General features: G+C 37.7%; 1 protein-coding gene across 3 annotated transcripts in view; it reads right to left on the minus strand.

Moving 5' to 3' along the window:
* Positions 1-20,153, minus strand: part of RNGTT (RNA guanylyltransferase and 5'-phosphatase) — a 185,404-nt gene that overhangs the window by 40,004 nt on the left and 125,247 nt on the right. For all 3 annotated transcript variants that reach the window (XM_035559498.2, XM_050709797.1, XM_035559499.2), the window contains one exon: positions 19,897-19,997. In XM_035559498.2, the coding sequence (XP_035415391.1) occupies positions 19,897-19,997 (101 nt within the window). The remainder of the gene's footprint in view (positions 1-19,896; positions 19,998-20,153) is intronic.

Consider the following 20,153-nt stretch of genomic DNA (forward strand, 5'->3'; position numbering starts at 1 on the left):
ATAAATCTTTAACATCTAAATAGGCTAATTTCTGCAAACTTCTTGGAGTCCTGCCCTTTAGCTCAGCATCGTTCAGCATGCCCACCTTGGCCATGTGTGGCTGCACTACTTACGGGGTTGCGCATCCCCTGCACTCACACTGTGGCTGCATCTGCTTCTCTTTTGATCATTTTAATGAAAGAGCACTTAAGGAGGAGTGGGGGGACAGGAGAGGCACCACACTGACATAATCGATTCAGACTGCCAAAAGGCTTCTGCTACAGTCTCCCACAGTAATATACTTTAAAAAAAGAAAAATAAAACTAGGCAGTAAGTATTTTTTATGTGGAAAAGGCTACTTACTATTATGGATCAAGCCTTGGTTAAGGGACTGGAAAGGCAGAATAAACGGTCAGTTTTCATCTTGGCAAAGGCCAAGTAACTATTCAATTTCTGTAACGGACTGTTTAATATATTTATTAGTAATGTGAAAGAGTCATGGACAGAGAAAGTCTGCTGATGAAGCAAGTTACAAAGCAAAGGCAGGCAACTTCAGCTAGATTGCAAAGTTCATCACTTTGAGAGGAGGCTGATACCGTATTTACAATCACCCTTACAACCTTAACATTATTTTCCTCTGCAATGAAAGACAGGTGCTCCTGCACATATGACTTCAGGAATTAAATTAGCATTAATTAAGGAATGTATTCTAACGTGTATGAACCTGGCAACTAGAACTCTGTTATTTCCAAACACTCAAAGGCTCCATTTTGAAGCCCCATGAACTTTCTTTTCATGTAAGGTTTTGTCATTTCTTTGTCTTTGGTCTATTTTTAATACATAAAATAAATAAAATAAAAACTGATGTCCTGCACAACTCTTCTAAATCATTCAAGCAGAGTTGGAAATCGAAATTTTCAGCAATTTTAACACAGGGTGTTACTGCTGAAAAGACCATGACGAAATATTGGCAGGAAAGCTGTGATGGGCTGGTCTCATCTGGCTGTCATCTGTCCCACTCTGCCCTTCATTTGTCAGTGCAGCTGCTCCAGCACATTCCTGGTTTTCCCAGTGCCCTGCATGCTGCGCCAGTGGTGGCATGACCTCGTGGCACTGCCAGACTTGGACAGCCAACACTTCCAAGTAGAACAACCAGACCTTTCTGCAGGTTGGCCAAAGTTAGAGAGAACTCTGCAATAGGGAAAAAGCACTTCCATATTGCAGGGAGGTGACTCTATCATATATCAAGAAGTTAATGGATTATGGATGCAAAAGTTTGTCAGAAAACAAACTGTAAACCACTCTAAATCAAAGCATAAGGTATCCTAAATATGTTAGTTGGCAGCAATATCTTTTTGATAATGCAGTGCAAAACAGAGATTGATCAGGTGATCTGTATTTCATTTCTCAGAACAAAAGAGCAGGGAGTAATTGAATTATGCCAAATGAGGGTGAATTCAAACCTGATAAATACTTAATCACAAGACATCATCATTAGATGGGAGCTCATTGACACTGCCTTGGTGTGCAAGAGTAGCAGGGACTGAACACGTGGACATATAATAAAATCACCTAGAAGGCTGACAGTTTCTCTTGAAGAAAAAAAAAATCAGTGAAGAACAAAAATCATTTGTCTACATGGATCACGGACATGAGTATTATGAGAATTCCCACCTTCCTACTAAAGATGCTCTAGGGGAAGGCATCACAAATGTGCATTGCCAGACCAGTCTAAGTGATTTCTTTTTCTTCCTGTTTCCCCACATCACTCTAATGATTTATTCAAAATACTTTATTAATCAATCATGCCCAACCACAGAAATGACTGAACTACAATCTACAAACCATTTAGCTACAAGTTCAAGCGGGACTACGCAGACCACAATCCCAAAGTGAAGCACGAAAAGAACAAAGAATTCTTTGTTTAGAAGTGGGTGTGATACGCACACAGCCGCCATCTACCCAGGCACAAGTGCCACTGGCAGCGTGAAGAAAGCCCTTTATGTTATGAATATAACTACCACCCAAAATAAGGTGGGAAGGCTGTCAGGAACTCTTCTGAATGCTTCCCTCTCACATCTGAAACTGCATGGAAGGTGTGAGATTTAGCTCCTTTGTTCACTATAAAGTCCCACCATGTATTCATTATATGAGTTTATGAACTCCTTTTACAGAAATTCTTCAGGTAATAAGAATACTTCATTCAGCATTCCCAAGTAATTAAGAAACACAGCTGAAGTGTTTTCCTGGCTGTGACACAAGAAAGGACTTACCTCTGTAACAGCAGCTACCAATATCGTAATACTGAGCTTGCACCTGTGATCTAGAAGGCATCTCCACAAAGCTGCCCTGTCGTCCCGGTGTATTATCCTGCTCAAAAATTGGTACCCTTACCTCTGAGGCTGCTTTCTCTGTAAGGGAAACCACTGCTCTGCTATCAGGGTGCTCTGCCTCGCTTCAGAAGTGCCACATCTCCTCCTGTCCCCCATCTCTCCATTTCTTTTCTTCCTTTAACAGTCAGCAACTCCCCTAACCCACTGCCCCCTTGGTTTTGTTTTGCTTTTTAAGAGGCCTATCTCCCTCTGGTACATTTTGTGTACTTCTCCTTTCCCAATCTTTAGCACCTTTTATCCAATGATTCCCAAATGTAGAGGCGAGGCATACTTCCCGTGGAGCTCCCAGACAGGAGTGGGAATGCACGGGGAAGATGGCAGCTTGGACCGTGCTAGGAAAAGGAGGGCTGCCAGCCAGGGGATTAGGAACAAGAAACTTCCTGAAATGCCTCTGCTCCACGCACAGCACTGGCTTCACTGCAACAGACTGCTGTTCCAGCTTCTCCTGGGCACTCCCAGTCTCCACAGAAATTTAAGTTGGAGGCAGCTCAGCTACTAAAAACTCACGCGGCATGAGCCAGGCTCCCTTCTTCCCGGGTTCCTTAGGTACAGTCACGTCAGAGTTCCCCGCCCCAGCACCACAAGATGTCTGACACCGCCAGATCCACCTGCTGGCCTGTGCGTGGGCCACGGCAGAGGACCAGGACACAGCACCACCTTCTCCTTGCAGCCACAGTGTGTCCATAAGCAGATGCCTTGTGAGAGAAGACATAGGCCCTAACAGGCCATCTCCAAGGCCCTCTTCCCACCACACACATTGTCATTTTATATTTCTAAATGAAGTGACAAACAACTGTAAATCAGTCAAAATCCCTACACAGCAGATAGGGATGGAAAGTCAAAAGTGAGCAAAAACATGTTTAAAGGTTATTGCAGCAAACTTACAACGAAGATGAACACAGAAAAGATGTAATCAAAGCCAAGAAAGCATTTAATAGGCAGATACTTCTACAGATTTTTGGTCTAATACAACCAGTTTGTAAGCATTCTGTATACTATCAGTATTCCCAGACCCTTCCACTTCAAGGCCTTTAAAAAAAATATATTTTACTTAAAATGATTAACCTACATGTGACATGCTCTCTAAAAAGTCAAAGAAGCTGAGGGCTGGGTGATGAGCATCTTGTAGAAATATATCTTTCTTATACACACTAAGAAAAAATGATTGAATTCTTCATAAAAATTGCTGTATTATTATTACAGAAAGAGAGCATCTCTTCATTTACTGTCCTGAATTACGAATTTTATTATGTAGGGCACAAGTGAAAGAGCAATTATGACTAAATGCTAACTGCACAGGACAAAAAATTAGTTACTTCCAGTCCCTGGCTGATAACTAGTGATTTAGCTGCTATCAGGATGACAACCCATCTCTTCTTTCATCTATATCTGAGAAGATTTATGTAACATAAATTATTAAGGTATTAATTAACAAATGTACAGTAAAGGAGGGTGCTTTTTTTTCTTCCTTCCTCCAAGACATCATTTTTACTGCAAGCAATTTTGCATGTCCTTTTGGACTATATTTTATCCTTGCCAGAAAAAGCCGGCTGGAAGACCAGTGTAACATTCTTCTGTGTGCTTTGATTTTCCAACTAGATGATACTCAAGGCAGGATTATAAGCTACTTGTATGGACAGAGAGCCTTTTTTAGGTAATACAGTTAACTGCAAAGTACTGCAGAAAAAAATCCTTCATTATAAATGAACAATTACCTTAATTCAGGTCTGGTTTAAGGTAAGACGCAGTCTCTAGGAAGACTAACTGATATAGCTGTAAAGAACACGGAATAGAACATGCAAATTTTCAAGTCTGAAGAAAAGCTTTGATGTCCCAAAATTTGGCTATTTTTCAAACATATCAGCATAATAAAAGCTATTAACTCTTCCTATATACCCAGTCTTACCTCCATCTTCAGACCATCAGCAAGAGAAACATATAAATCAGTATACACGAATGTAATTTCAGTTATTTCATGGACATCCTGTGCATTTTATCCAGGACTTTAATCAGTATGGAATAAGAACTGAGAATAAATAAATAAAAAATAATCACTTGTACTGTGACACCAACCCTGAAGACTCGCATGCAAATTTGGGTGAGAGGAGGAAAGGAGAATAAATAAAATTTAGCAGTAACACAAAATTGAGTGTATATGGCAACAGTACCACAGAAAACAAAAGATGGAAACGGGGAAACTTGTAGAGCACATATGCCTATAACAGATTATGGGAAACGCATTTTAACTCATCTCTGCTGTCAAATTCTATAACAGGTAGGACACCCAACAACAAAGTGTCTTATACCTACTTTTACCACCTAGTTTCCTATGAGAAATTAAATTTAGCAGTTATTCCATTTATCCAGTTACTACAAGTCTGTTTGCTGGATCTGCCTGTTCCAGCACTAGTAACATACAACCCCTGGGTTCGACTCACTTTGGAGGAATTCCACTTCTTTGGAAATGCTAGGCTGTAACCTTAACACTCCTCTGCTATGTTTTAAGGCCAGTGGCAATGGCATTGCTTCGATATTACGTACAATTCTACATTTTTTGTCCAACGTATTTAATTTCACACTCAGAATATCACTTTAATTTTTCACATCCAGCACTTCAAGACTCATCTGTGATTGACACAAAATGTGCAGAAAAAAATTAACTCTAGGTTTACATTATGAGCTCACACTTATTTTCTTGAACCAGTAAAAGAACATCTACCAGACAAAAATTAGCTTAAAAGCTGCAAAATCAAGTTTTAATTGTTCTTTCAGAGAAATTCTTTACCTATTTGAAAATTAAGTAGGTCATTCTCTTCTTCGAAGCTACTTCCAACACCACCTTGTTATTATGCCCAGGAAAATTTATTATTGGACAGCAAACAGTCACTTCATTCAAGCATAAGTCACTCAGGGCAATGATAGAAGGCAATTATTGTATTTGAAATTTGAAAATGAAAAGGAAGAAAAGGAGAATAATTTTCCTCAGGACCAGAATATAGGAAGAGGACTGTTTAGACAAGCAAGGAAATTCACGTTCATTAAGATATTCTGAAGACAACCGGGCTAAAGATGTCTGAATGAGGAAAGAGGGCACAACCTCATACTAGGGAGCTTGAGTGAGTTGCAAAATTCCCTCTTACTCAACTTTCTCAAGCTTGCATACATGGCACAAACAGATTTTCTGCAATTGTCCCAATACCCTAGCCAGTTCTGTAGATCCAAGCTAGTCTCACTTTTTACTGCAGTTGAAACAATGGTTTTTCTCCTCAATACAGCTTATTTCTCCATTTGCCAGTTTTAAATATAACCCACTTTTGAATAAGTTTGTCAGTGGTGTCTCCTTATATGAAAGGCTTATATGCATCTTCTACAGAACCTCAAAGCTCATGATTTTTTTCATTTTTTTTCCCCAAATACATCAAACTTGAGTAGACAGATGCTGTTGCTACCAATAAATAGGCTGGAATAAAATAGTAAATACCAGTAAATATTTTAAATGAATCATTTAAAATGAGGATGAAGAGAAAAGCTTTCTAGAATTACTAACGTGAAGGTGTCCCCAGTCCACTTCCTCCCCCAGCTCATCCTTTCTCACTGCTAATATATTCCCTGACTCCTGTATCTTTTGCAGGCCTCCTTGACAATTAAATTCAGGATGAAAATTTGTCAAACAAACATACAAAACACCTGCTAACTTCTCTTCTCTTCCTGTTTTAGAGCTTGAGAAACCCACGCAATCTAACAGCAAACAAACAAAAAAAAGTATGAAGTTGTTTCCTCTCTCTCCCATTTTAAGTTTAAAACAAAACGGAACAACTTTGTGATCCTGGAGCTATTACAGCAGAAGAATTATTTTTAAGCCGTCATAACATTGCTGTTCTTTTGTCATATTCATTTCTGGTTTTCTACCTGTCCTGGTTTTGGCTGGAGTAGAATTAATTTCCGTCATAGGGGCTGGTATGTGCCATGTTTTGGATTTAGGGGAAAAACAATGCTGATAACACGCTGGTGCTTTAATTGTTGCAGAGCAGTGCTTACACAGAGCCAAGGCCTTTCCTGCTCCTCGTGCTACCTTGCCAGCAAGGAGGCTGGGGGTGCACCAGGAGCTGGGAGGGGACACAGCCAGGGCAGCTGGCCCAAACTGACAAAAGGGATGGCCCACACCGTGTGGCATCATGCTGAACACTAATACTAGGAGGGCTGGCGGGGGGGGGGAGTGCTGCTCAGGGATGGGATGGGCATCAGTAGGTGGGTGGTGGTGAGCAACTGCATCGTGCATCACTTGTTTTCGATACATATATTGTTATCATTATTGTTTTCCCTTCCTCTTCTGTCCTATTAAACTGTCTTTATCTTAACCCATGAGTTTTACCTTTTTTCCTCTCTCTGATTATCTCCCCCAGCCCACTGGTGGGGGGGGAGTGAGCAAACAGCTGTGTGGTGCTGAGCTACCTGCTGGGTTAAACCATGGCACTACCACAAAAATCCTCTACGCATGCACTTTATGCCTTGCAAGAAGTTTATACCATTTCAAATCTAGTGAAACAAAGCAATAATTTAGGCAGAGCTATCACAGAGATATATTTTCTGCATTAAACAAAAGTACATAATTAGATTGTACTATTTACATACTTCATTAAAAAACTGCGGCAAAAAAGGGACTCTGCAAAGTTTACATCTATACTATCTTTATGGTGTGGATTTTTCTGTATTAAATTTCGCTTAAAGGAATCATCAGTTTCATAACACAGCTTTCAGTGACAAAATGAAACATTTGGACCAAACACTATGTAAAATCCTTTGGGAAAAGAACGATTCTCAGTTTACACAATGAAAAGCAACAGAACAGCCAACGTATAATTTCCATACTAGATCCTTAAAAGAAAGGCTTTTCTACAGTAGTTAGGGCTCATTCCTGATCCTTAAGCTTGTCAAGTAAACTTCCTTGAGGTATTTAAGTAGGTTTTTAAGTAATTCATCCCATGTCTCTGAAGCCTGGCATAGCCTGTACCTATTTATTTTTATTCAAATGATAGCATTTTACAACAGTAAAGCACTGGACACTCATCTTGCCACAGACTGAACACAGGTATGCCTCTTGCCTACACAGGCTCTATCAAACCACAAAAAATCACCAGCCAAATAACACCATAGAGCCTTAAATTTTATCTCCAAAAAAGGCAAGATACTATCTTCAGAAGACATTTGGAAAATTCCTCTGTAGCATATGTCTCTGAATATTACAAAGAGAAACAAGAGGTATAGGATACATGAAAAACGTCTTAAGAATTTTAATGTAAAATAGATACTAGGATAAAAACCAGGAATTATCAGTGTGTGAAAAAAACAATCATATCCTATTATAAGAATGATTAAAAAAATGCCCAATTTTAATCATTTACCTTTAACAACATAATTCAAGTAACTGAAGCTTAATACTTCTGCTATTTATGATCTATCTCAACTTGACGAAAGTATTTGCATGTCTTACCATTTTCTCTTCTAAAACCAAAAATCAATCTAATTTAATCTGATACACAATTCATCTTCCAAAACACTTTTCTTAACACTCAAGTAATGGGTGGAGGCTTATTGAAGGGAGTGCTGTGCAGAATTTACGTACAAACATCTTGGTCAGTGAGGTTTGATCATTTCTGCTCCTCTTCCTGAATGAGAGTGGAAAGAACAGGGAGTTCTGAATCAGAACTATGTACAGCTCATTGTCATAATAAATTAAGAAGCAATAAATATTATTAATCTATTAGTTGAGAAGGGTTAATCATGCCCATAATGAATTTTCCCTTCTGGAAGGGAGATTAGTTCAGAGCCTTCGCTAGGGGACATCCAATTCACTTCTGAGTTTATCTGTCCTGCTCTACTCCCCAGATCCACTGATCTCCTACATTTGAGTATCTAACTTTTAGCAGAATTTTGTACTCCTTAATAAAAAGATTAAAAATCTGAGTATTTGAGATTTGATTCTTTAACATTCACCAAGTAAGTGGAGGCGACGATTTGATATGCAGACTTGAGGGGGAAAACCACAATCAAGTTCACTATGCTGTTGCACTCTCCTCATTCCAATTTTCTCTCCCCCATAATTAGAGGTATACACATTATATTTCATTTATAATCCATCGATAAGTATTTGCCCACAGTGCAATCCTTCAATATTTTGTGAAAAAAAAGACTATTTTTAAGTATGAAAATATCCAAAGATTATAGCTTTCAAAACATTTAGTAGTTATAAGGGGGAAAAATGCCATCTGCTGGGTACAGCTGAGGACTGAGATTTTTTTTTTTTTAATTTCCTACTAATATACCATGCTTCCCTGAGTGAGTTTTCTCTTCACTTTGGACTTCACTTTCCCCCATCTTAAAAACTGATCCAAGTAACTTCAGTTCTTCCAGGAGAATGTAAGAGCTGCCTTGTTAAAGCTATGTACCACCTGAGACTTCTGACTGTCCTATCTCAGAGCAGGAGGTCTGTCAGCAGTAGACATGATGACTAGCATACGAATGAGGATGCTTTTAATCTTTACATTAGAAATGTCTTTACGGTACCCAGTACTTCACATGTTTTTGCATCTCCACATATCTAAATTTTATGGTTAGATAATTAAATTGATCTAGCTTATAGAAAGCAGAGCAGCATACCACCATCTGTTTCTCTGTGAAGTCGTATACAACTTTTTTACCACTCAAAAGCCAGTGATGGAAAACTAGTTGCCAGAGTACAGGTGCAGAACAGGTTGGTTATCTGGCCTAAAACAATGAAACCATGGCCTTGAAAACCACACTGCTGAAGAAGGAAAAATAACCAAAATAAGTCCAGAATGTCCGGTACAGAAATATATGAGAAGAACTAGGAACTGGAAAGAGCAAAGTCCATTAATAAAATGGATTTTTTTTTTAATTATCAAAAAATATGAGGAAAGGAGGACAGTATCCTCCTCATAGTTACATATGGGAAAGAGAGTTTTGTTTTGATTCATAACAGCCAAGGGAATTCTCTTACTTTGTTTGTGTTTGTATTTTACAACACAAAGAAGCAGCTGTCACCTGTTTGTGTACACACACATACACACGCAGAGGCACATATATTTATAAATAAAAACACATGATTCATTTCACGTGAAGCTGAAGCAACTTACAACATTGGAAATTTGGGCTTCAAAATTAAAATGAAGGCTTATTTCTCACATATACAATAATGCTAAAAATGAAGTAGGTCCTGTGAAGGAACACATCTTCCATGCGTTTAACATAAAAGCATTGATTTCAAAATAGAATTCAGTACAAAGCTATGCTTGTACTTTACAATTGCTGTCAAAAGACTGCCTGATAAAAAACAAACAAGCATAAAAAGTATGAAAATAAGGAATTTTGGCCTTTATAAGATCCTCTAGCAGGATGACACGCTTTTAACTGTTGTTAGATGGAACCAAATCTCTACTGCAAAGCTCTGACTTTTTGCAAAGCACCAGGCATCCCCTGTCAAAGTGCACAACGCACACAAGCTCCACACCCAGCAGTTACTGTTCTTTTCCATACTGCTTAGATAAATAACAAGACGGGCCTTTCATTACCACTGAATCATCAGGCCTTGATTATGCAAATGAATCTCCCACAGACAGATACGTGCACCTATAGTCCCGCTGACTTTAATGCATTTCTACGACAGGATAAGCATCTTCTCCCACAAAAAAACCTACAAGCTGGGCATTTGCCAAAAAGATGGCATGTGTGAATTACCAATCCTATGGCAGATCCTAAGTCATTACAGTAACAGATATTAAAAATACCATTTATTTCCTCAGAATGCAAATGTGCTCTTAAAATGCTAATTTTAACAAACTCATAATAGACTGATTTTTTTTTGTAATCAATCACCCCAACTTGAATCCCTACAAAACGAGAGGCACTGTATAATTATGCTAAAAAATAATTATGTAGGTTTCTTTTTGCAGCGTTTCTGAGGTTTTAAGATAAGCGGATGTACCGAGAGTTTTTCTTGGCTATCAAGCAGAGAAGGTGAAAACGCTGATAATCTGCCACTGTTCTAGAACAGCACTGTTGCATGCACACCATATTGATAACACCAGCATGGCAGAAATGCAAACAACCTGTATCAGGGTCATTTATTTTGTTGGCATGTTTTGCTGACTCCAAAGTACTTGTGAATGCAGTCAGACAAAATCCTGGGCTTCTATTTTCTAAACCAATTTCAAAATGTTTTTGATGGTATCAAAGCAAACTGAATTGTACTCCTGGAGTTATGACTGTTATGTATTATCTTTAATATATTCATTATTTAGTACTTGTATCGGGTCTTTTATGATTTGTGAGTTTGGTATTATCAGAAAATTAAATAATAAAATGTTTGGAGTAAGACTGATGAAGAGTACAAAAACGCATGCAGTATCTTTTGCTGTCTGGTCTGTTTGTCCAATGATAACCTTTTTTTCCTCTTTGTTTGCTTTATTCTTCTTTGAAATACACTACAGTATGCAAGGAAGTCATCTGAGCTAAGGTTCTTCCTTAAATACATGTTTCTTTATTTTTGCATACCATGGAAAAAACACTTAGATTTCTTACATTAGAGAGCTGTAATAACTCTATGCTAATGCTCTTCTCCATGAGTGGTTCTAAATGTACCAATGTGTAAACTCAAGAAAACAGACAATAAAAATCTCTATTTAAGCAAAAAGAAAAACAACAACAACAAAAACAATTGGACATTAATTCTTTAGGCAATTCATGAAGGGAAAAATATTCTGAATTAAGTTATCATTTATGGCATATTCACAAAATATAACAAGAATTCCTTGTCTGTAGAAGACCACATATATACTACACACAAAAATGCAATTCAGAGAAGCTCATACCAGCTTATAAAATTCAGAATAAAAAAACACTTTGAACAGCATGTTCAAAAAACTATTAACTCCTATAACTAAAAAAGTAAATTTATATTGGTGCAAAAGAAAAATATGTTCACAAATGAAGTTCAGTAAGTCTGACAGAACTATATCTATTGCTTTGCTCAAACTCCAGCAAAAGGAAGATGAACATTTCCCCTACTGAAATTAGACAGTCCTTACATTATGCACCTGGCAAACCCTTACAGCCTGTAACGAAGAACCATGTTTAATACCTCCTTATACAAAACATGTTATTTTACTATGCAACTTAAGTACCTTCTCTAAAAGGCCAATCCCACAATTACTAAATTAAACACAGGTACAGTAAGCCTCCTGAAAAATCTCTATAATACGTTAAAGAAAGCATGAAGAAAGAAAAACAACGTTTTAAAGCATTTGGTAGTTAGATGTGAAACAGTTCCCTATTACTAGCAAAACGTTAAACATATGATCTGCAGATAATCACAGAAAAATTCTGATTGAAAAGGCCCACTGCAGGTCATCTGCCTCGTGCTCAAGACCAGGTCCACTTCCAAGTTGTATCAGGCTGTTCACAACCATATCCAGTCAACCTCCAAGTATCTCCAAAGATGGAGCCTCCACAACTTGCCAACCTACTGCAGCGTTTGACCTTTCTCACATAATTTCTCCTCCCGTTCTTCTACAATTTGTCTCTTATTTTTCATTATTTCAACATACATCTCAGTGCAGCCTGGCTCCATCTTATCTATAACCTGCTGTTGGGTAGTAGAAAACAGCAATGAAGCATTACCTGTCTTCCTCTTCTCCGGACTGAACAAACCCAGTTCTCTCAGGCTCTCTTTGTATGCTGTGTTCTCCAACGCCCTCACTGTCTTGGTGGCCCTCTGCTCCAGCACATCAGTATTTTTTGTCAGAGTGGGGGACCCAGAACTGGTCATAATACTCCAGATGCCATCTCACAAATGCTGAATAGAGGCATGGATCTCTTCCTTCCACGTGCGGTCCAGTTATCAGCTGTCCATCTTTGCCACAAGAGCAAGCGGCTGACTGATTTAAAAACTTTGACCTCCAGGCCCCTGAGTTTGTTTTCTACAAGAGCCCCTCTCCGGCAAGGCAATCTCCAGGCTGACTGTTCCAATCAGCTGCTCCAGGTGAAACGCACTGCATTTACCTATTTGCATTTCATTTGAGTCCTCAGGAAGTTCAGCTCATTTCTCCACCCTCCTGAGGTCCTTCTGAATAGCAGTCCTGTCCTCTGCCATGTCAGCCACTCCCCCCCAGTTCGGTGTCATCCATCAGCACTCTGACAGTGCACTTTATCTCAACAGCCAGGTTGCTAATGAAGCTTTTAATATACCCAGCCTCACTATTGTCTACTGAGGAACACTATTCAGAGCTGGCCTCCCGCCGGACTTCACTGACCATTGCTCTTTGAGATTGGCAGTCCAGGCATTTTTCCTCCTTGTAGTCCACTTAATCCAGACCATGCCTCACTAACTGATTAACAAGGATACTACGGAAGACTGTGCTGAAGGCCTTGCTAAAGTTAAGACAGCTTTCACTATTTTTGCGTTGTTCGCAGAGCTAGCCTGTTAGTTAGTCAAGCAGGGTGTGCTCTTGGTAAAACCATGCTGGTTGTTCCCAATCACTGACTTGTCCTTTTTGTGCATGGACAAGACTTTCAGAAGAATTTGCTTCACAACATCCATTAAAAACGACAAAATGCAGCCCATCTGCTTGTTGGTTCCATGGATGTACATATATATGCTCCATTTGATTAAATAGTCCTGAAATTGAACTTCCTCACCTTTGTGTAGTAATTGATTTCCCTGGGTACTGCCATGAGATTCAGGAACCACACAGGCCTGCCAGCAGACTTTACCAGTCAAGACCAAAGCAAAGATGACACCAAATACCTCAGCTCTTTTATCTTTTGCCACTATGTCTCCCACTGCATCAGCAGCACACTATTTTCCTCAGTCGTCTCTTCATCACAGAGGTACCTACAGTAGACCTTCACTTACCTTCAACTCCAGCTGAGTTTTAGCATTTGTAATTCCTTCCCTCTATATCCAAACACAATTTTATGTCCTCCATGGATGCCTGTTATTGTTTACTTCTTCCATAAAATTGCATAGGTATTTTTGGGCTGAATTTTGAAGAGGCTGTCCTTGAAGATCACTCACTTCTCCTGGGCCACTCTGTGCTTTAGGGTAACCTGCCATGGGATACTACCTATATGCTCCCTGAAAAAGCCAAAGCCAGCTACCCCGAAGCCCGAGATTATTTCTCCACTGCCTGCTTTTCTACCACCTCTTACAGTTGTTTCACTAGGGATGGCATCAGCCCTCAGTTTTCTAACCAGTTCCTTCCCATTCACAAGTAGCAAGAAGTCTAAGTTACATAGCTGAATACAAAATTTAGAATAAAATTCAAACCCAAATGTAAAATAAGACAGAGTACCGAGGATATGTGAGATAAGCAAATTTTAGAGGCATATGGTATTTGGGAGCTTTTCTTGATCTCGTTTACAGATAGAAATGGATCTTAAACAGAACCGATAATTGTTGTGATAGCTGATGCAAGCAACTGGAAAGACTACTTTAAGAAAGCAGCAAGTTCAAGAAAAGGGAACAGGGTATATAAAACACACAAAGCTACATTTACATTCCATTTAGCAAGCGTACAGATAATTTTAGGATGATATGAGGCAAAGCTTTTAAAAATCTGGAGAAATGAGTAGCTAAAGTAGAATAATTATCTGACAGATGGAGATTGCCCCAAGGCTGCCACTTCAACATATAAAAAGATGAGGCTGAGCTCATTTTTGAAATCCAACATTTGAAATTCCAAGAGCATCTTGCATATTAGTTGTGGAAGGTACAACATTATGTTCAGTATGCCAGCATATAAATACAGGTTAGATTCAAAGACTTACTTTGAAAATTGTTTTTAAAAACTGAAGCCTTACAGAAAGATTTCAAATACCCTCACAGAAGCATAGCATAAATACTTAAAAGTATAGTAAACCTGAAGTACGTAGGTAAAGTCTAGACGCTTTTGTGGTTTCCATCGTAACGCCAAAGGTGACAACTGCAAGTACATATTTCTACCACAGTAATATTTGTGCTTCCCCTTCCCATACTGCCACCTTTCTTTCTACACATAGCATTCTGTCTCAATCAGATTGCATAGCCCTACCCCTAAATTTGTTCAGGCCTAGTAAGACCTGTTGTGGTAACAGTTGAATGCCTGAAGATAACAGCTAAACAAATTACTCATTTACTTTCATTTGCAACTCTCACATTCCAGAAAAAGCAGGCAACTTTGAAGCACGCACTTGCTTTACCAACAGTACAGCCATAAATACAGTTAATATATTCAAACCTGCACTCCTCCTGCTGTCATCCCAGCACTGTGCATCTTTGCATCTATTTGCAACATCTTGTCCTTATTTGTTCATAATTGCTGTGGGACATCATCTGCATCCTGCTTCATAACTCCACTGTACTCAACGTAAACGCAACCCTAATCTAGACTGTGATCTCTGGAGGCTAGAGGAATATGGGATTATTATTATTATTTTTTTTTTTTTTTATCACCAGGGTACTCTTTGTAAAGCTCCCATTTTGTGATGGATGACAGTCGTAAGAACAAGTTTGTGTTATTTGATAACTGGCATTCTGCAAACAGGTAAGATTGAAAAGAGCTCACAGCCCAAAATAACAATTTATGGATCAAATAAAAAAGGGGGAACGGAAAGATAAGAGGAAGTACAAAACACAGACCAAACAAACTATCGTATCAGTTCTGCAGTTCTTAGCTTATTCAGTTAACTTTTATGATTTTTCAGCCAGCCAGCAATTTGTTTCAAAGCAGAACTGTGAGGAAAACTAGCTTTTAAGATGAATAAGCCACCTTGTGACAGACAACGTATATGACAGCAGATCAAGAACATCACAGTTATTTTGAACCAGTTGTAGCTTTTTTTTTTTTCCTTCAGATGCTCATTCTAATTTACAGAACAAAAAGGACAGCCTAACATCTAACACAAAAGGAAAACAGTCGCTTGCCTGTAGTCTCATGATATCTGTATCTGGTTGTCGAACTGTAATTGCCAGTGTACCCAAGATTTGAAGCCCCTGTTGTCTTCAAATACATTGTACTTCACCTTTCATTATTTATCACTCAACTATGAACAAGATAAACAGAACTTGAAACTTACTTGATTCTCCCCAGGTAAATAATATAGTTACTACCAAAGAGTTGATGTTTCTTTCAGATTTTTTTAACATATACAGATTATATATATATATATATATACATATATATATGTAAGCCTTTATCAGTATTTCTTCAGCATTTCAAAGATGAGTAAAATTCCTGATTCCTTCCCATACCTCAAAGTTCTCTATAAACCTTTTATTATTCTGTGATATGAAATGGTATTGAATGATTGATCATCTAATTGTTTGACCCAGTAAGATACTCATTCAAAGCCAATAAAGACCAAACCTTGCTTTTCGTTTGATTTTAACATGTCTGATTTAGATAAAATTTGGAGGAACTGCACAGGCTAATTAAAAATCTGGAAAAGCAAGCACGGACATTTTAAAAATTCTGTCCTTGCAAGCTACCACAAATTTGGCACTGAGTAGACATTTTCAGTTGATATTTGTGACATTTAAATACAGCTTAGAGTTGGTTTGGGGTTTTTTTATCATTTTTTTTTTTAGAAATATTCTTGGAGTCAGACATTTTGGGAAGAAAATCTCCACCATTTAAAAACAATCTTCTCTGTAATGTAACTGAGAAATCGCGCACAGCAATTAAACATCCTCTATATTCTCTTCTGACAAGGTCATTTAACTCATAGGCCATTTGGAAACACCGTTTGTGTGCTGTAATTTTGTTTTCCATGTGTATCATCATAACTTAGAAAAAAAGGCAAGGTACTGTTGTTACACGATCAAAGGGCTTTGCTTCAATATCGCTGATGAGAGACAATTATCTTAGTAAACCTGAAGAGATACAGAAGCGCTGGCAAGTGGATCTACTTTAAAGCACGTGAAATGCGAGGGCTTTTCAGTTCAACTACTGTGTTTCACCACAAATACACGCCACATTACTCTTTCATTTAGCTGATTTAATAGGTTGTTGGTTACTGTGGCTGGTTTTATTGTTGTTGTTTGTTTTACATAAAGTAACTATTTTGATGTGATCACAAGAGATTGAAAGACCATAAGCTGGACTTCTTGCAAAGACAACAGAAGAAGAGTTAATGTAAACCATCATTCTGATGCTCCGGCAGGCTGGTCTATGAGAGTACACAGGGGACAATTACCATGGCTCAGCTGATAAGCTGTAACTCACTAAGGTGCAACAGCGCAATTTCTCTCAAATATGTGCACTGAACAGAAGTGTCAGTATTAGGTCACCGAGGTTACAGAGACCCTGCTTTTCCTCGGGATGCAATAGTATTTTTTCTTTATTTGTATTCTTTGTTATGGAATCTTCATCTTAATAGTGCAGCTTATTCTAAAAGTACTTCATAGATCATAAGCCCGATCCTCCTTTTTAATTCAATAGCAAAACTCTCTCCTATCAATTGTGAAATAACTGAACCCTAGACAAAAGCAAATTGGTCATTCATCCATAGCTAAACTACATTTGGGGTGAAGCACAGCAGCTATTTTGCGGTTAACATTACTATTACAGACTGATCTATGGATGGAAATGCACAACTGGAAGCACAGGGGAATTTTAGGTGGATGGAAAAATAATCATACTGACTAAAATCAGGCGAATTCCCCAGAGAACTCCCTCATTCATAGGAAAAATGCACACAATTGTTTACAATTGATCAGGATCTCAATTACATGTGCCACACAAAAAACAGGTCTAACAGCTGACAGCACTCTCATCCCATGCTACTGAATAAATAATGCCCCTATATACTTTTTCACTATTTAAGTGAACAGGGGGCTATAAATACAAGGGCAGCATGGCTGGAGTTGTGTGGTAAGACCACACACAACAGTACCACAGATTTGGATGTCTGCATTTCAGGGTTTAAAGATGAGGCTGTAAATCAGAAGAGAGGACTTGGAAATTACAGACAATCCCCATTCTCACTGTTTCAAGCTGCTGTCAAGTATATGAGATCGATACTTTGATTTCAGCTCCCCATTTGTCAGTAAAAGATCAATACAAAGTCATAGATTCCTTTCCCATAAATATTATCGCTTTACTGTATCAAAATAACACAATTTTTTATAATTGCACTTTAAACACATTTGTGTTACTCTGCTGTCAAATGCATGCCAAATTTCTTTTTGGATTACTGAAGAAAAAGAAAAGTTTTTGTTTTTGTTTTTTTTTAACCTAAAGCACTGAAACCAGTATCAAATGCTTGCTTTTAATCTCAGTGGGGCTGGGGAGAGGCAGGAAGCCTAATGCTGTCATGTCAGAATTGCCAGTAGCAAGACATTCAGTTCATCAAAACAATTTTTAGTTTTGTCAGAAATCAACCTAACAGGCTTTCTTCACAGCCAGTTTATTATGGCAGTGCTCGGAACTCTGGAACTGCATTTTTCAAATCTAAAACTAAATCTGTTTCTTTTAAAACTCTCATCAACAGCTTCAAAATCAGTATATTTTAGATGTTTCCTTAAATAAGTTCGTATTTTACCAAGGAATTAATCAAACAATCATATTAACAAGTGATGTGCTTAAAGCCGTAGTATTTTACTCGCTGTTTACCTGGGTAGAACCTACTGTTTCATAGGTCATTACTCAACATAAATGCTTCTCTTCCAATGATGGTAAATTATTTTCCACATAGTACTTCATTAACTTCTTTTTGTTGGATGAATGCACCTGCGCTTATGCTACAAACAGCAGTCAACTGTGATATGAGCTAAAGTAAAACATTTCAAAGAATTGTACTTTCTCGAATGTCAGATTTCCACGATTATTTTTTCCTTATGCATGTGAGAGGAACATAAACATTAACGTATTTAAGTATTACAGTATTTACAGACCAATCCAGCTAATCATTTCCACAATATCAGCAATACATGTATTTTCACATAGCTGGAGTATGGTAGAAATTTTCCAAATGTTAGGAAGTGTTTCAGATTCTGCAAGGGAACACTCATTCTTTAATAACTTGCTGCTAACAGCCCAGCTTTTTAGAAACAGTTTTGCTGGCTAATATTTTATAACATTTTTATTTTCTGATCAAGTAATTGTCATCTATTATATTAAATGTAACAGTAGCACTGACATTTTTCTATTTGAAATCAGTGTTGAGTAATCAGAGTACTTTTTTTAAGGTGAAATGAAAAATAGGTTTATTTTGCTTCTGAATTATAGATTACTACTGTAAATTTATAAGCTTCAGCAGAAGTCATAAGAACCCCATAATAAAAATAGCATTCCTGTCAAATACCAGGTCTTTTTTTTTTAATAGTTTTCTTTCCTATTACTTTTCTGTGACTTAAATAAAAGTCAAATGTGAAATAGAAATTTATAATGAGTTGATTTCTCTGAAGTCAAACTTAAAATATTCCTGTATGTTCTCTAAAAAAAGCTGTGTTGCTTCTACGGACTTAATATTCCGCTTTCAAACACAAAAATCAGAATAGATGCTTCTGACCTGATGAAATGCTCAGAAGCTAGTTGCCAAATATATTCTGTTGAATAAACTCCACATTTTTAAGATACTATATATTTACCAAATATGTTCGGTAATATGACATGCTAAAGTGTCTAAAAGTTAGATGGGTCCGTTATTAACGCACTGAGATAAGTAAGCAATACGTCAAATGAACTGTTTAATCATATTGAGGTACCTGCAGCACCAAGAAAAAGAAAGGCTAAATATCAGTATTTCAAACTGTCAGTTGTAATGAGTCCCAGATGTTAAAACATTAAGCAACTTAAAAATCAACTCAGTTCTAAACAAAATTATTTCCAACGCAAGCTTTAATCCAGTGACTCAGTCTTCCCCCCTGCCTTCCCTGGCATGAGAATTGCCCCTCTTTAATATGTGCATTGCCTGAATTAGCAAATAGTATATAGAATTGATGTAATGTAATGATTTACATGTCTTCTGCTGTCAAAACTTACCATTTCTGAAAAGACTTTAATGGTTTTAGAGACAATACCAAAGAAAACCTATGAAGTATATTTTTTTTCTTTAAGAAAGTAAGTGTCATTTCTCATTATGCAGAATCCTAAAATGGAAGAAAACTTATGTTGGTATTATTTTGCATAAAGGCAATAGATCGTAGTTATTTTATGTAAGAATTTAAGCTAATATAGCCTGCCTACCTTCAAAAACATAAAGGTAATAATGCCAAATCCAAACAGGACTGGTTTTTCAGCAATTTTAGGAAACAATTTAAGAACGAGTAGATTTTCATTATAAGCATCTGCCATTGTTTTCAGTACAGCACTGATTGCAACAGTTGCTAAGATTTTCAACGAACAGATTCTTCTGAATATAGAGAGGCTTAGCCCCAGAAAATGTCGAGAAATATCAGAGGAGAGATTAACCGCTAAGGGACGTTCACTTGAGCATTATACGTTTAAAAAGGGAAGAGATTACATACCCTTCTCCACCAATTCTTGTTATCTTTAGACGAAAATCAACAGAGTTCAGGCTGGGTGGCTTCCATTTCAAAATATCATCACATCGACCAGGCTTGTATTTCTGAAGCAAATTAAAAAGCAGTTTAATTATGCTTATTGGTTTTCACTGGTTTTAAAAGTAACAATTCAGCGTTTCAGGCTGCATTAGATGTCTCTAATGAATTACAATACTTAGTGACTGAAACAATGAATTTCATTACCACAGAGGTAGTTGTGC

The sequence above is a fragment of the Cygnus atratus genome, chromosome 3 (genome assembly GCF_013377495.2).
Source record: "Cygnus atratus isolate AKBS03 ecotype Queensland, Australia chromosome 3, CAtr_DNAZoo_HiC_assembly, whole genome shotgun sequence".
In the NCBI taxonomy this organism is placed as follows: domain Eukaryota; kingdom Metazoa; phylum Chordata; class Aves; order Anseriformes; family Anatidae; genus Cygnus; species Cygnus atratus.